General features: G+C 56.1%; 1 protein-coding gene across 3 annotated transcripts in view; it reads left to right on the forward strand.

Annotated features, from left to right (window-relative positions):
• The first annotated feature begins 3514 nt into the window (after positions 1-3514).
• PITPNM3 (PITPNM family member 3) overlaps positions 3515-15248 on the forward strand; it is a 105687-nt gene continuing 93953 nt past the window's right edge. For 2 of the 3 annotated variants that reach the window (XM_030800410.1, XM_030800412.1), the window contains exon 1: positions 3567-3680. In XM_030800410.1, coding sequence (XP_030656270.1) covers positions 3659-3680 — 22 coding nt within the window. In that variant the 5' untranslated portion in view covers positions 3567-3658. Of the gene's footprint in view, positions 3681-15248 lie in introns of all 3 variants that reach the window. The other variant, XM_030800411.1, reaches the window with a different exon arrangement.

A 15248-nucleotide genomic window follows, 5' to 3' on the forward strand; every position in this document is an offset into this window, starting at 1 on the left:
AAAGGGGCTGTGGAAATTTAGAAGTGGAAATTTAGAGTGCACACTCCTAGCTGGGTGTTTGTGTTTGGCCTGGGAGGATGGCCCCACTTGCTTGTCCATGTTCATCTCATCCTCTTGGCTTTGGCCCATGGTCCCAGCTCGTCAAGGCCGTGGTGAATGGCCATGCATCTGTCCAGTCTGCATGAGCAGCGTCCTTATGCAGCTTATTCTCTCTTGTGAGTACTTTTGCCGAGATGCTTGACATGGCTCAAGTCCTGGAGGGAGGTGGAGGCTGCCTCCCCTGGAGCCCATCAGGGAGTGGATTGGGGTAAGCCACTTGACCAGGCTATCTTCTTGCTCCTGACTCCCTTTGTTGTTTACAAAGTTACCGTCAGAGAGCTGGGCAGCAGCCGTGCCCCAACCCAGGCCCAGAAGGCACGGCGATGCCCAACTCCACTAGTTGTTATAACCATGTCCAAATAGGAAATGAGCTTTGCCTGGCATGACTAACTTTCAGGGGGGCCATGTTGGCTCCTAGGAACTGCCACTTAGCTTTCCAAGTGCTGACACCAGCTGTCCAGGCTGGATAGCCAGGCCTGGGGTCTGTCATGTCGAAGAGTTGTCTTGCAGCCAGCTCCCACTCCCTACCCGCCTGGAGCTCTCCAACCTGTCCACATCTCTGCACACGTCCTCCACGGCCATTGACAGGATGGGCCCCTGCTCATTTTTACTGGTTCTCTGGGCTAGAATGCTTGCCTGGGCCTGGGAGCAGCTGGCCACTGTGAAGGCAGGAGCAGAATAAGCTGTGGTCAGAGGAAAGGGCCTAGGTGCCAGGTCTCAGAGAAGGGATTTGATCTGGACCCCTGGCACAGTAACTGGTAACTGGGAGCTGGGAGGCCCGGGAGGCCCTGGCTGGCTCCTGCCTCTCTTTCCTCCGGGCAGCAGAGGTCAGCATCACTAAATTGCTAGTTATCCCTTTCTTCAATTAAGGACAATTCTTCTGACGCAGGAAGTTAACTCCCACCAGTTAATCTAATGGCCTTGAGTTCTGATGTGTTTGCTCTGTCAGAAGGCTGGGCTGGAACTTCCTTGGCAGCTGGTAACAGTCAGTACCTTCAGGGGCTGCCCTGGGGGCAGACAGAGGCTAGGGTGAAGGTTTAAAGAGGGGAACCATGGATCTGGGCCTGTGAGTCGTGGTTTTCAGGGGACGGATCTGGCTGTCTTCCCATCTGAGAAATGGGGTGTGGAGTGGTCTGGAGAGATGAGTTCTGAAACTCCCATCAACTTGGCACCTCCCCTTAATCGCTCCACCCAGGCCCTCCTGGGTGACTAGTTTAGGGTTTGTGAGGACTAAGTGGTGGGAGGGGAAGGGGTCTGGGTGTCCACCCAGGGAGCATCTGTCAGCAGGTGTTTGCCTGTGTCTGTGTGTACGAGTGTGCCTACACACACCCATGCATGCATCCCTAAGCACACACAAGCACACACACATACACCCCATGCACACATACCCAGGCACACACAGAAACACAACGTGAAGCTGTGCCCAGAAGCAGGAGGGCCCTTGATGCCCTCTGGTCACTGCTGCTGCTGTGAGCCAGGGCTAGGGAGGAGCTCAAGCTCAGGCTCAGGCGTGTCCCCTCTGTGGCAGGCGCATTGCTTCTTCTGCAGCCAGTGTTCTGTCTCCTGCGTGACCACTCACGCCTACAGACCAGGTGGCCAAGCCTGGACATTGTCCAGGCTATCAGGCCTCTGAAACGCCTCAGGGAAGGGTGAGGCCAGTGAGACCCAGTAGACAAAGCACAGGGGCCTGAAATTGAATCCTCCATGACCACAAGAACCGAACTTTCTCAGCCCCCACTTCCTTATGTGTACACTGAGGATAATGCAATGTAGCTGAGAGAGTACGTGAGGGTAAATACCGCCTGTTCAATCAATAGTCCTTGCTATTCTCATCCCCACTCCCATCCTCGTAGTGGGGAAAGGCTGCAGGGTCCATTCCTGCTCTCCCAGCTGGTGACCAATGGCAGGTGCTGGTGAACAGCGTTGGATTCAGGTGCCCAGAGCTTCTGAAATTCTCCATCTGCTGGAGTTGGTGCTGTCATCCAGCTCTGGGATCCAGAGTTCTTGGGACTGATGGCTTTCCTGGGAGGTGAGCTCTGGCAAACATGGATGGTTGTTCTCCCTGGGTGAAGCCATACTAGGGAGTTTGGGTAGAGGGCCCTGGGAAGCCCTGGTTTTGTCGGGTGAAGTGTCAGAAGGCAGAGCAGAACTCATGGATGGGATATGCGGGATGTAGATTTCAGCTCAAGGGAGTAAGAACATTCTTAAGGCCAGCACTGGCCAAAAAAAAAAAAAAAAAAAAAATTAATTAAAGGAAGAACTCTCACTTAAGATACTGAGCTTCCTGTCCTTGGAGGTAACCAACCAGGAGCTGAAGGACTGCTTAGCAGGAATCTTGTGAATGGAGTCAAAGCCCCAGAGGAGGCGCTGGACTGAGAGCCCCCATCTAACCCCATGTGTGCCCTGTTTCCATAGAGCAGCTTGCAGGACCCTGGAGCCTGGACCATGGATGGAATTCTCCAGTTGACCTTTTCCCTGTTAAGTGGAGTGGGCCAGGGTGGGTTGGGTGCCTGGCTATACAGATGGTAACTGGGCTTCAGCCTTACCAATTCCTGGGGGAGGCAGGGCACCCTCTCAGTGGAGGGTTGCTACCTTCAGGCACTGCCAAATACAATTAGCCATCTCCTGCTCTCTGTTGGGGCTGGACTGTGGATCTCTGCTGCCCCTAAACAGAAGTCATAACCCATATCTCCCCGGCCCACGAGGCCTGTCCACTAGAATCTCTGCATCCCGATTTAGGAAGTGGAAGGCAGGTACCACAAAGCCTGCTCCAGCCTAGAACCCCAGGTGGATGTGCAAGTGTTTTACTTATCCCTTGAGGGTTAAAATCACGGGAATCCTTTCTCTTTTGAGGTTAGGTCAGACGCTATAAATGATCCAGAACCCCTGGAGCGGGGGCTGATGGAGGGGGTCCGTCTCTTGTCTCTGACCCCAGAGCGACTTTCCTCTTGACTTCGTGGGAGCCTCCCTGGGTCCCTGTCCTCCTTCCTCTCCCGGTTCCCTCTATCCCTCTCTCCCGGAGCCGGGCTCTGGGTCTCTGGTCTCTGAATTTCTCTCTCTCTCCTTCCCCCTCGGCGTTCCGGCCCTAGGAGCGTCTCTCTCCAGCGCTGTCTAATAGTCTCTGCGCCCCTCTCCCAGTCCATGGCCCCGTCTCTGGCCCGCAGTGTCTCGGGCTGTCTCCGCGTCTCTGCGCCCCTGGGCTGCCGCCCCTCGCGCGCTGCGGTGGCCGCGCGGGCCGGAGCGGAGCGGGCTGGAGCGCGGCTGCAGCGGCCCGGGGCGGGGGTGCGGGCCCGCGGAGGCGGTGTTGGGCGCCTTCCTTCGTCAGTCCCTCCCCGGCGGCGCGGGGGGTGGGGGTGGGGGGGCGCGGCCGCCGCTCGGCGCCTTTAAGGGAGCGGGAGGGAGCGGCGAGGCGGCGGCGGCTGCGGTGGCGGCAGCCGAGGCGAGCGGGGCGGGGGAGCGGGCGCGGCGCTCGGAGTCCGTTCGGGGCCGGAGGCGGCCGGGGCCGGGCCGGGAGGCGCGAGGAGCGCGGGTAGCGCCGCCGGAGCCCGCCGCCCGGGACATGGCCAAGGCGGGCCGTGCAGGTGAGGGCGGGCGCGGGGAGGGCAGGGCCGGGGCCCGGGGGAGGGACTCGCGCGTCTCGAGGAGGGGCCGCCGGCCCAGGTGAACCCCTCGCGCAGGTGGGCGGAGGTCCCGGGAGGGCGTAGGGGGCGGTAGCGGGGCTGGACCTCCCGCGCGTGGAGAGGGGGCTCCGCGCGCCCCCAGTCCTTCCTGCGCTCCCGGTCACCTCGCGGGACACCGCGTCCCCTTCTCCACGGCCCCGCCGGAAAGGGCCAGGTCTGCGGCGCCTCGGGCCAGTCCCGCCGTTGGGAGCCCTCTGCACCCCGCGGAGGCCCCGGGCTTCGCCAGCGAAGGGGATGTCCCGCGGCCGCCGCTTCGTCCCACATCCCAACGCAAACCGGGACGCGCCCCCTGGTCCTGCAGCTCTCTCCATCCAGGACGCCACAACCCCCCGCCCCAGCCCCCGTCACCAGCTCAGTCCAGAGACCCAGATTCCTTCTCGGGAAGGAGGGGAGCCCCGTGCCGTGCCGGCTGCTGGCTGCCCCGCCCCCTCCCCCATCGACCCTGGGACGCAAAGCCTCAGCTGCGGAGGCCTCTTCTGGGGTCCCGTGGGCTCTGCCCTCCCCCAGGCTAAGACGGTGGAGCCCGTGGTTTGAGGGAGCGGGCATTAGTCATTCGTTCATTCATCCAGCCCGACGTTCATTCACTAGCATCTGCTCTGTGCCAGACCCTGAGCTGGGCACCGGGGCTCAGGCGGACTCAGCCTCCCTGCTGCGCCCATGCTGGGGAGACCCAGGCCCGTGACTCATCGGGCACATTCTGGGCCCGATGGTGCCTTGGGAGGCGGGTGGAGGACAGCTGTGCCCACAGGGCCGGCCATACAGTAGGCGGCAGCAAGCCTGGTCTCGGCAGTGCCTCTTGTGAGGCTGGCGTGTGAGAATCTACCATGAACTCACACCCAACCCGTGACGTTGGCTGGTGCCATGCCGTCCCCCAGGACCGGGCGCGACAGTGAAGGAATGGGTGTGAATTCACCCGTATGCACACTGGGTGTGAATACCATCGGGCTGTGTGTCAATCCACCCCCACGGGACCCTGGGCTGCCTGGGACCCTGAGCTGCGGACCCGTCTCCCTGTGCAGGCACTGAGCCTGTAAGATTTAGGTGCCTGAGAATGCACTACCTTTCTGTCCCCAAGGAGTCCTGTTGGGGTGGGGCCGGTTATGTGAGGCACAGCCAGTATGGAACACAGCTAAACAGCCTTCTCACTCCCCTCCCTTTTCCCCTCCTGAGGGAGGCACTGTGAGATGACACCAAGGAGGCTGAAAAAGGCTTCTTGCCTCCCTCTTCCCTCCACCATGTCTGGGTCCTCACCCACCCCGACTCCTTAAAACGGCCCGTGGCAGGGCGTGTGTCCCGTCTGCTGCCCAACCCTGTGTGTGTGTGAGTGTGTGTGTGCACCGGGACGCCGTGAGCACAGGTCACCTGCCAGGGCACTGTCATCACAACAGCAGTGAACAGTCGCTGCTTGTTCTATGTACTAGGCAGGGTGCTAAGCTCTTTACTGCACCGTGATCCTGGGAGCGAGGAAATGCGACTCTCCCCCTTTTAAAACATCTAGAAACAGATACTCAGAGAAATAGCAGCCTCAAGGTGGCTCAGAGGGTCTGGGCAGAGCCTGGACTCACAGCCAGGTCTGTTGGACTCGAAGGACTCTCTCTGTCACTGCCCTGATAGGTCACCCCCTTACCAAATGGGGGTGCCAGTCTCAGTCCCTCTGCCTTAGCCTGTGGGTCCTTTGGTCCCTGGGCTGAGAGTCTGTAGGAATTTGTTCCAGTGACAGGTGGAAAAACTGCCCTGCTCTGAGCATCAATGCCTCGTGCTGTTCTAACATTTTGGTTTTTTTTCTGCTGTAATTTCACGCTTGGCCCTTTCCCTCGAGGCAACACAGATTCCCTGCGTCTGTGGATCCAGTGCCTGAACTCCTGTCCCCCACATTCAGCAGTCACCCCAAGGAGTCTGGTTACCTCTCCCCTTCTCAGCTCAGCTCTCCCAGGCTCCTCTGCATTTTGTAAATGTCCCTTCTCTTCTTTTTTTTTTTTTTTGAGACAGAGTCTCAGTTTGTCTCCCAGGCTGGACGGCAGTGGCTTGATCTCGGCTCACTGCAACCTCTGCCTCCCGGGCTGAAGTGATTCTCCTGCCTCAGCCTCCCGAGTAACTGGGACTACAGATACCTACCACCACGCCCGGCTAATTTTTGTATTTTTAGTAGAGACGGGGTTTCACCATGTTGGCCAGGCTGGTTTTGAACTCCTGACCTCAAATGATCTGCCCGCCTCAGCCTCCCAAAGTGATGGGATTACAGGTGTGAACCACTGCGCCCGGCCTCCCTTCTCTTCTTGAGGCTCCTAAGCCTATTGAATAGAAAACAACACACAGTAATGTGTGTATGAGAATCACATATTCCCCATTGGCAACATCTGTGAAGAATAGATTGGTGAGCTTCAGAATAGAGGGAGCCCTTGGAGATCAGGAACCCCTCTCTTTCTTCACAGCTGGGGAAACTGAGGCCCAAGGAGAACATATAACAGACAGCAGGGTGGCTGTTCAGTACCACCTGCCTCGGATGGGCAGACTGATGGGCAGGAATGATCAGGCCTTCACTCTGGGGGGTGACATGGGAACAAAGGGTGGCTGAAGGCCAGGAGTGGAGGCTATGGCACCTGGCCTGTGAGTGAGGGGTCTGCGCCATGGCCTGTGAGGTGTTCCCTCTAAAATCTGGCCAGTAGATCACCCACGGAGAGAAAAGACAGAGTTTTGGGCCCTAGGGCTGCCATGGTACCTGACTTTAGGTCATCACATGTGGTCTAGTGAATAATACCCCAGGAGTTGTACAGTGCACAGCCTGAGCAAGCAGGGCGTGGCTGTGCCAGATTTGTGGCACAGCTTGTGTCGGACAAGAGCTAAAAGGAGGCAGTGAAAGGACTTTCACGCTGCCAGGAGAATCCAGGTACAAGAGAAATTGTTACCGGGGCCCAGAGAAGATGAGATAAATCTTCAGAAGGTGAATCCAGATGAGTTATTACCAGTTCTCAATCTCTAGGGGAGATTTCAGTTACACAGACGGGCATCATTTATGGTGGCCCCAGTCTAGCCAGTGACAGGGAGGTGTGGGGGCAGGGGTGGGGAGGATTCAGAAGCTCTGTGTAGGAAGGGATGATTTACAGTACAGAGCTCCCCATGGAGCAGAGAGGCCAGTGAGTGGCTTGAGACAGTGAAGGCTGGGTTTCTCTGGGAGATAGGCCCTAAAGGCTAGCACAGTTTTGATAGAAAGGTGGCCAGGGGTCGGGCGTGGTGGCTCACGCCTGTAATCCCAGCACTTTGGGAGGCCGAGGCGGGCGGATCACAAGGTCAGGAGATGGAGACCATCCTGGCTAACACGGTGAAACCCCGTCTCTACTAAAAATACAAAAACAAAATTAGCCGGGCATGGTGGCGGGCGCCTATATTCCCAGCTACTTGAGAGGCTGAGGCGAGAGAATGGCGTGAACCCAGGAGTCAGAGCTTGCAGTGAGCTGAGATCGTGCCGCTGCACTCAAGCCTGGGTGACAGAGCGAGACTCCATCTCAAAAAAAAAAAAAAAAAGAAAGAAAGGTGGCCAGGGGCTGGCTTCCAGGTGGGGGTAGTGGCTTGAACAAAGGCTAGGAGGATGGAAAGGAAGAGGCATGTGTGGAAGTGTGGAAGGACTGCTATGGGTAGGGGCGGAAGGTGGGTAGGAAGTGCCCAAAAGTAAAGAAACCTGGCTAGAGCGGAAGAATGCAGAGGGCTAAAAGGAACTCCAAAGAGCGTGAAGACAGGAGTGCCGGGGTAAGACTTGGGTGTTTCGACAGATCCCTCTGGCTGAGACGCCAGGGCTCCTGGGAAGCTGGAGAGAGGCCAGCCTGGTGGAGCTGCCTTTGTTGGGAAGGGTTGGTTCTGATTCCTGCCAGCCACACTGCCCCTCCCTTCCTGTCCACCTCCCTGTGCCCCTCCCTCTGCACCCCAATAGGCTGCCCCTCTCTCCCACTGGGAGAACGAGGGTAGGGGGTGGGGGCCAGGTCCCCAGGCTAGGCAGGAGCAGAGTGAATAGCCTAGAGGGTCTTGGCACCTCTCAGGCTGGGGCAGGAATGTCTGCAGAGACAGAGCCGAGGCCACGGGGCTGGGCCTCACGGGCTGGAGGAACCAGTTTATTCTCCTCTCAGGTGTTAGCCTCTGCCCTGAGGGGCGTAGCTGGCGGGCTTCCATGTGGCAAACCTGGTAATTTGAGTCAGTAAAATACTGATCCTACAGTGTTAGGATGGGAGGGAACATTTCAATACTCGTGTTCCAAGTCCTCATTAACAATGGGTCGCTGAGGGCCCGTGAGGGGTAGGCATTTGGCCAACGTCACACAACAAGGTGACGGCAGAGCCTGGGTTTCCAGAGTTTGGACCTTGCTCTGCTGAGTCAGCCTCCTTTGGGGTCCTCCTGGAGTGGGGCGTGTGCTCTCACATCCTCCCAAAGCCAGAGCTTCTCCTGGGCCCCTCACTCTGTGCCTCCCAGGGGCAGGGACTAGTGGCTGGATCACTCAGAGGAGGAAACATCTGGAAGCTTGGAAAGGGGACTAGTGCAGATTTAAAAAAAAAAAATGTTTTTTTAATGCTTTTTTTTTTCGTAGAGGCAGGGATCTCATCATTGCCTAGGCTGGTCTCAAACTCTGGGCCTCAGGTAATCCTTCCTGCTTTGGCTTCCCAAAGTGCTGGGATTACAGGCATGAGCCATCACACCTGGACAATGCTGGGATTCTTAAATCTTTGGGGAGGTGCCAGGGGATTTGAGGCATGACTCCGAGAAACTCCCAGGCCTAGGGCACCGATTACTTTACTCTGTATCTTGGGACGGGCATTGCATTCTGCAAGGAGATGGTAAACTCACTTTCTTTGGTCCCCAGTGGGAAGGTTATGGTCAAATATGGTCAAATCAGACACCAGTGTCCAGACTCCAGGCCTTTTTTATTTGAGGTGGAGTCTCGCCTGTCGCCCAAGCTGGAGTGCAGTGGCGCGATCTCAGCTCAGCTCACTGCAAGCTCCACCTCCCGGGTTCACGCCATTCTCTCGCCTCAGCCTCCTGAGTAGCTGGGACTACAAGCGCCCGCCACCATGCCTGGCTAATTTTTTGTATTTTTGGTAGACACGGGGTTTCACCGTGTTAGCCAGGATGGTCTCGATCTCCTGACCTCGTGATCCGCCTGCCTTGGCCTCCCAAAGTGCTGGGATTACAGGTGTGAGCCACTGTGCCTGGCCAGACTCCAGGCTTTTCAAAAGCTTTCCTGCAGTCTGGGGTGTGCTGGAACTCGGATGTGCCTCATGTTCCTATGCAAATACGCCGACCTCTGTGAAATCACCTATCACAGCAGCAGACCTGGCAGGTCCCAGCCTGAGACGTTTGTTGCCTCTCAGTTCTGGCTGTGGTATCCTTGTTTGAGCCAGGGATGGTGCAGCTCAAACAGAGAGGTTCCACCTCAAGCCTGTGACCTTGGGCCTGGAACCCCTTATCCCCCATTTGAGGCCTCTGTGACTTGACCTGTGTTTGGAAGTCCAGTGTGGCAGGACACAGAATACAAGGACATGGCTGGACAGTGTCCCTGTCCCAGCCACTTGCCTGGGCCATGTCTGGGTCAGATTGACCAGAAGCTGTGATGTTTTCTCACATACATCTTCATATGTTATGAGACTTCATGGCTGGAGGTGGCCTGGTGATCTCTCAGTTCTACCTGTTAAGCAGGTTGGGAGACAGAGACCAGACCCTTTTGGTCAAGGGTCCTTCTCTGAGATCGGCATCCTTTCCCCTTTCAAGGACGGAGTGTGAACTTTCAGAGACCATGGAGGCTTTAGGGATTGGGGACTTCCTGGTAGGATCCAGCTGCCTTCCAGGATTCTGAGATCTTAGGATCGGGAGTTCGCATGCTGGGACCGATTTGGCTCAGATCCTATAGCAGCTCTCAGCATGCTTTTCTGTCCAGTGGCTCAACAGCATCTCTGAGGTAGAGCCAACGTTATTCCCATTTTATGAATGAGACGCTGAGGCCCAGAAGGGTTAAATGTCTAGGGCTAGAATCACAGGTAAAGTTAGAGGCAAAGCTGGGATTAGAGCTTATGTCTCTTCTACTGTTGGAGTCAATATTCCTGGGAGCTAACTTGTCTAACGAAGGAGAGCCCTGGCTTTGGCACTGGTTGACCTTGAACTGCCCTCTTTGGTCCTCAGTTTCCTTATCTGTAAAAGTGAAAGGGAAGAGTTTGGGGGTCAGATGAGCTTCAGACTCTTTCCACCTCCAACACTGCTCTCTCCTTTTGGAGAGAGCCTCCCTGGCTGTGGGTTTTACTGTGCCCTGAAGAGGCCTTGCCCCCTCTCAACTCTGACCTTGCATTGATCCTCCCAGACTTGAGGGTCAGTCAATCCATGGGGAGCTGAGGATGTGGACGTGGAGAACACGTGCCTCCTGGCAGGCCATCACCAGGTCTGTAGCCAGGAGCCCGGAAGGGGGTGGCCAGGGTCCCCAGGGGAAGGGCTTGGTGTGGGAGGGGGGAGGAGAGAATGCATAACAAATGAGTTTGGAAATCAAATGAGATCTGAGCTCCCCACCCACTCTCTCAAATCTCTCTCCACTCTCTCTCTTTTAAAATTCCTGTTTTCTAAAGAGAAAGAAAATGCTAAATTGCACCCCCTTTTGCAAACGGAATAGGAGGCTTAGTGAGTCACTCCGGAGGTAAATGCCACCTCCAGGGTCCCACGTGAGCCTGTGGAGGCCTGCACAGCTGTGTGGTCACCAGCCCCCACAGGGTACATGTGTGGCAAGGGTAGACAGGGGGCAGAAGCCTCCTCTGTCTGTGACTCTGGGGTGGGAGCTGGGTCCCAGCACTGGGGCTCCACCCAGCCAACCTGCTTCCACCAGGCTCTCCTAGGGCTGGATTTGTGAGGCTCACACGTTCATGAGGCCACAGCTCAGATTGGGCCGGGCTGGAAGCCCGTGTGGTCACTGTCAGCGCTTGATTTGAGGGTAGAGATGGGGTGCAGGGTATGGCATGCTGGGGTTCAGTCTGTGGCTGGAGTTGGCACAGTGTGAGTGAATTTGGGGCTCCATGGGGTGCAGTCCGTGTGGCCAGGGCTGGCAAGGGGCTGCGGGGGTTGCATCTGCCTCTGGAAAGCAGGCGTCTCGGGTTTTGTGAAGCTGCTCTCTCTAGGTGTCTTGGAGAAGCTCTTCTCCAGGGCTGGTGAGCAAGACAGCTTGGAGTGAACCACCTACCAGGGGGACGGTTCCTGGGGGTGTTGGGAGCCTCGTCTCTCTTTGGGAAGGTCAGCCTCTTTATTAGAAGACCTGGGACATGGGAGGCCAGAGAGGAGGTGTTCCTCTTCCCAGATGACCCATTCTTCTGGAAGGAGGGGAAGTAGCCGTCTGTTAGCTGGTAGCAGGGATGCCAAACAAGGGTTGAAAGCAAAAATAGAAACGCGTTGGGCTCTGTCTGGGAGGGGCATTGAGTTCTGGTGGATCTGAGAGGCCTCTTCTGAGCTGTCTGCTGCTGACACCGTGTTTGCTTGGCTCTGGGTATTTGCAGAGCACGTCACGTCCTGCACTCCAGCCCTCCTCGGGGAGAGACCTAGGTGTGCAGGATGTGGGACTGTGAGCTCTCAGGGCTGACAGCTGGAAGGCTTTCACTTGTTCTAGAGTCTGTCTTTCAGAGATTCTGAGTGTCTGTGGCCGCCCATCACTCATGCACCATTGACCTTTTCTGATTGTTCTGGGTTGATCCAGATTACTACCCTCAACAGAACTCCTTTTGGCCCTGATGTCGCCCTTGTGGGTTCCTTCTCTTCCCCTTGCTCCTACTTCCTGCCCCCCATGAGGCTAGTCCCAGCCGAGCAACTCTAGAGTCATCCCTTGTGGTAAAAAGAGCTATTTTCAGCTTTCCCATTACTGCCCAGTTCGGGTGTGTGTGTGTGTGTTTATCCCTCGCAGCCTCTGTGTTTCCTTCTTGTATAGTATAATCTGGAGCAGTGATGAGAGCTCCGCCTCTGGGGCTTTGGCTGGCAATTCCTGGCACTGTGCTTTGGCACCAAATGGAGGGGCCTGGGGGCAGAGGCAACCTTGGGCCCCATCTTTGCTCAGTTGCAGTCCAGGAGTGGCAGGTGGTATGAGTCGAATCACCTGCAGGGGGTCACATTGGCTCTTGCTGGCATGGGGTGGGGAGCTGCTGCGCTCCTGCTGTTGGCTCCAGGCTAATGGCAGCCTTTGATGTGCTTCCCAAAAAGCTGGTCATTTCATTGAGGTGGTGGTCTTCGAAAGAGACCCCAGCCGGGCGTGGTGGCTCACGCCTGTAATCCCAGCACTTTGGGAGGCCGAGGCAGGCGGATCACCTGAGGTTGGGAGTTTGAGACCAGCCTGACCAACATGGAGAAACCCTGTCTCTACTAAAAATACAAAATTAGCCGGGCGTGGTGGTGCACGCCTGTAATCCCAGGTACTCGGGAGGCTGAGGCAGGAGAGAATCCGGGAGGCGGAGGTTGTGGTGAGCCGAGATCGTGCCATTGCACTCCAGCCTGGGCAACAAGAGTGAAACTCTGTCAAAAAAAAAAAAAAAAAAAAAAGAAAGAAACCCCAGCGTCCTTTGAGGAGTCTGATTCCAACCTGGCCTCCCGTTGCCTGGGTAGGTGCCTGGACCTTGAGCCCATGTTCTCAGCTCTCTGCAAGGGGGTCCTGCGATGAGCAGAAGGAATGCCTCCTGCTGTCCTGTCTTTCGGGCTGCCTTCCTGGGGAGCCTGCAGGTGGCAGAGCCTGTCATGGCACAGTGGCAGGTGCTACGGGGAACTCGTTTTAGAGGGAGGAGAGAGCCTCCTCCTTATGGAACAAGAGTCTGGCGGGACATAGGGGGGACAGCTGGGCCTTGGGAGAATTGTTCCAAATAATTCAGAACTGTTGGGAGCCTAATTGGCAGAGCAAATGAAAGTACAATAGATAGCCAAAGCTATTAATCACTAATTATCTCCTAAATAAGGTAATTAATGGGTATTTAAATGGCATATTTATGACATACCAGCAGGTCTTCAAAAAGCACATTTTCCCCAAAGCAACTGGTTTGGCCAACTGTGCCCTGCTTGGAGACCCCCCTTACCCCTAGAAACAGGCGGCATGACAGGAGGCACATCAGTTTTCTTCTCTGGGCTTCAGTTTTCTCATCTGTCAAGAAGAATCGTGAGTCCTTCCTTACTGACCTCCCTGGGCTATCATGAAGGTGACAGGCAGCAGAGGCTGTGGAAATCCCAGGCAACCGGATGCAATGCTGTACAGATTTTTTTCTTTTTTCTTTCTTTTTTTTTTTTTTTTTTTTTTTTGAGACAGAGTCTTGCTCTGTCACCCAAGCTGGAGTGCAATGGCATGATCTCAGCTCACTGCAACCTCCAACTCCCGGGTTCAAGCAATTCTCCCTGCCTCAGCCTCCCGAGTAGCTGGGATTACAGGCATGTGCCACCATGCCTGGCTAATTTTTGTATTTTTTAGTAGAGACGGGGTTTCGCCCTGTTGGCCAGCTTGGTCTGCAACTCCTGACTTCAGGTGATCCACCTGCCTCCGCCTCCCAAAGTGCTGCGATTACAGGCGTGAGCCACCGCGGCTGCCCTGTTACAGACTTTAGAGTGAACATATCCTTCAAGTTATTTGATACAAGCCCTTGATTGTGCTGGGTGCCGTTGTGTGGCCAGGGTCAGGGCTTAGTCTTTGGCTAGTAGTGTTGTTGGTCTGTGACAGAGTCTAGCTGGGTCTGTGGTCAGGTTTGTGGTGTGGTTTGAGACAGGAGTTGTGGCCTGGCCTGTGGCCATGGTTAGTAATTCAGTCTATGGCCGAGCTGAAAGTTGAGGCTGTGGTTGAGGTTGAGGTTTGGGCCACGGCTAGTCTCAGACCTGAGCTGCTCTCAGGACAGTTCTGCAACCTGAAGTCAGCGTCAGTCTTTAAGTGCATTACCGATGGATGGATGAACCCCCTGGTTGCCCTGGAAGCTGGATTTCTTCCTGGGTTCTCCAGGATGTTGGCTTCAGATGCTGCCTACTCGGGCAGATAGGCCCTTCCAGGGCTCCTGGCGTGTCCCCTGAAACAGACGAGCACATGAGCTCATCGGTGGCACATATAGCAGTTTGGGAGATAGTTAGGACATGTTTCTATAGCAACCAACCCCCAACCAGTACTGGTTTCCTTCAATAATGCCTTTTTCTGGAAGCAGCTTCTCCTGGCCTCCCATCTCTCCCTGGACAGCCCCCCTTTAAGGCCGAGGATAGGCTGGCTGGCCCTGGACTGGTCTGGTCTCCAAATTCACCCTGATCCAGAGAGGAAGCCTGAGGACATTCCCTCGGGGATGCTCCCCTGAGAGGGGGCCTTGCTAACATCTCCCCTGTGCTGGGCCACACTGAGCATGACAAGAGCCTTCTCTGTGCCCAGCCCTGACCTGGCGGAGGATAGAAGCCTGGAGAGGATTCCTCCCGGGTGTATGCCCAGGGGGAACCCACAGCCCAGTGGGGCAGGCAGGCCTGGACCCAGTCTGTAAATAGGGACTCTGAGGGACACAGGTGCTGGACATGAAGGACATACAAGGAGACAGGCGCCCGGGCTGGCCTCAGGGGCCAAGAAAGACTTCCAGCTGATGCTTCAAGCATCACTAGGAATTGGGGGTGGAATGGGGAGATAGAAGACATTTCAGGCATCAGGACCTGCAGGAGGAAAGGCCTGGAGAGGAAGAGGAGTGTGGTGTGAAGGCTGTCCTGGTGGCAATGTGCTGCTGAAGCCCAGGCTGCTGGAAGGAGAGGCTGGGAGGGGAGAGCAGGTCCTGGCCTGCAGTAGTTCAAGTTTAGGGGGCAGACAAGGCAAGCCCCAGGGAGCTGCGATGGGAGGGAGGAGAGAGGGATTGGCCCCATGAGCGTGGGCAGGGGCAAGCATTTCCAGCCTTTGGGGAGTGGAGAGGCTTCCATTCCAGGGGCCTGAGAAGGAGAGGGGTCTGCCCTTGGAAGCTGCCATGGATGAAAGAACCAAAGCAAAGCTCTTAGAGAATCATGATTTATTATTTTATTTAACACATCCTTTTACAGCACTGATGGAGTCTCAGGCACTCTGCTAAACCGTTTTGAAATGTTTGTTCATGTAATCCTCACTGCGACACTATGTACGCATGATTATCCTCCCCGTTTTACAGAGCAGGAAACTGAGGCACAGAAGGGTTTCCTGTCATTTAGTAAGATCACGAATTGGTAAGTGGCAGAACTGGGGCTGGAAGCAGTCAGGTGGGAGGGGGATGGTGGTTCCCTGGAGGGAGGAGGAGGCAGAGAGGAGGTGGGGCTTGACCGTCACCTGCCTGTCCGCAGGAGCCTCGGCCAGGCTGTAGGAAGCATTGCACTCCACATTCTGCGTTTGGACCCCAGGGACCCCAAGGCAGAGCTGAGAGCACTGAAGTGTGATTCTAAGTGCGTGTGTGCATGTGTGTGTGTGTGGCTGCATGAGCCACATGTGTGCTCTGGGCTCTATGTGTCTACTGGGCT

This window comes from Nomascus leucogenys, chromosome 19 (assembly GCF_006542625.1).
Source record: "Nomascus leucogenys isolate Asia chromosome 19, Asia_NLE_v1, whole genome shotgun sequence".
Lineage (NCBI taxonomy): Eukaryota > Metazoa > Chordata > Mammalia > Primates > Hylobatidae > Nomascus > Nomascus leucogenys.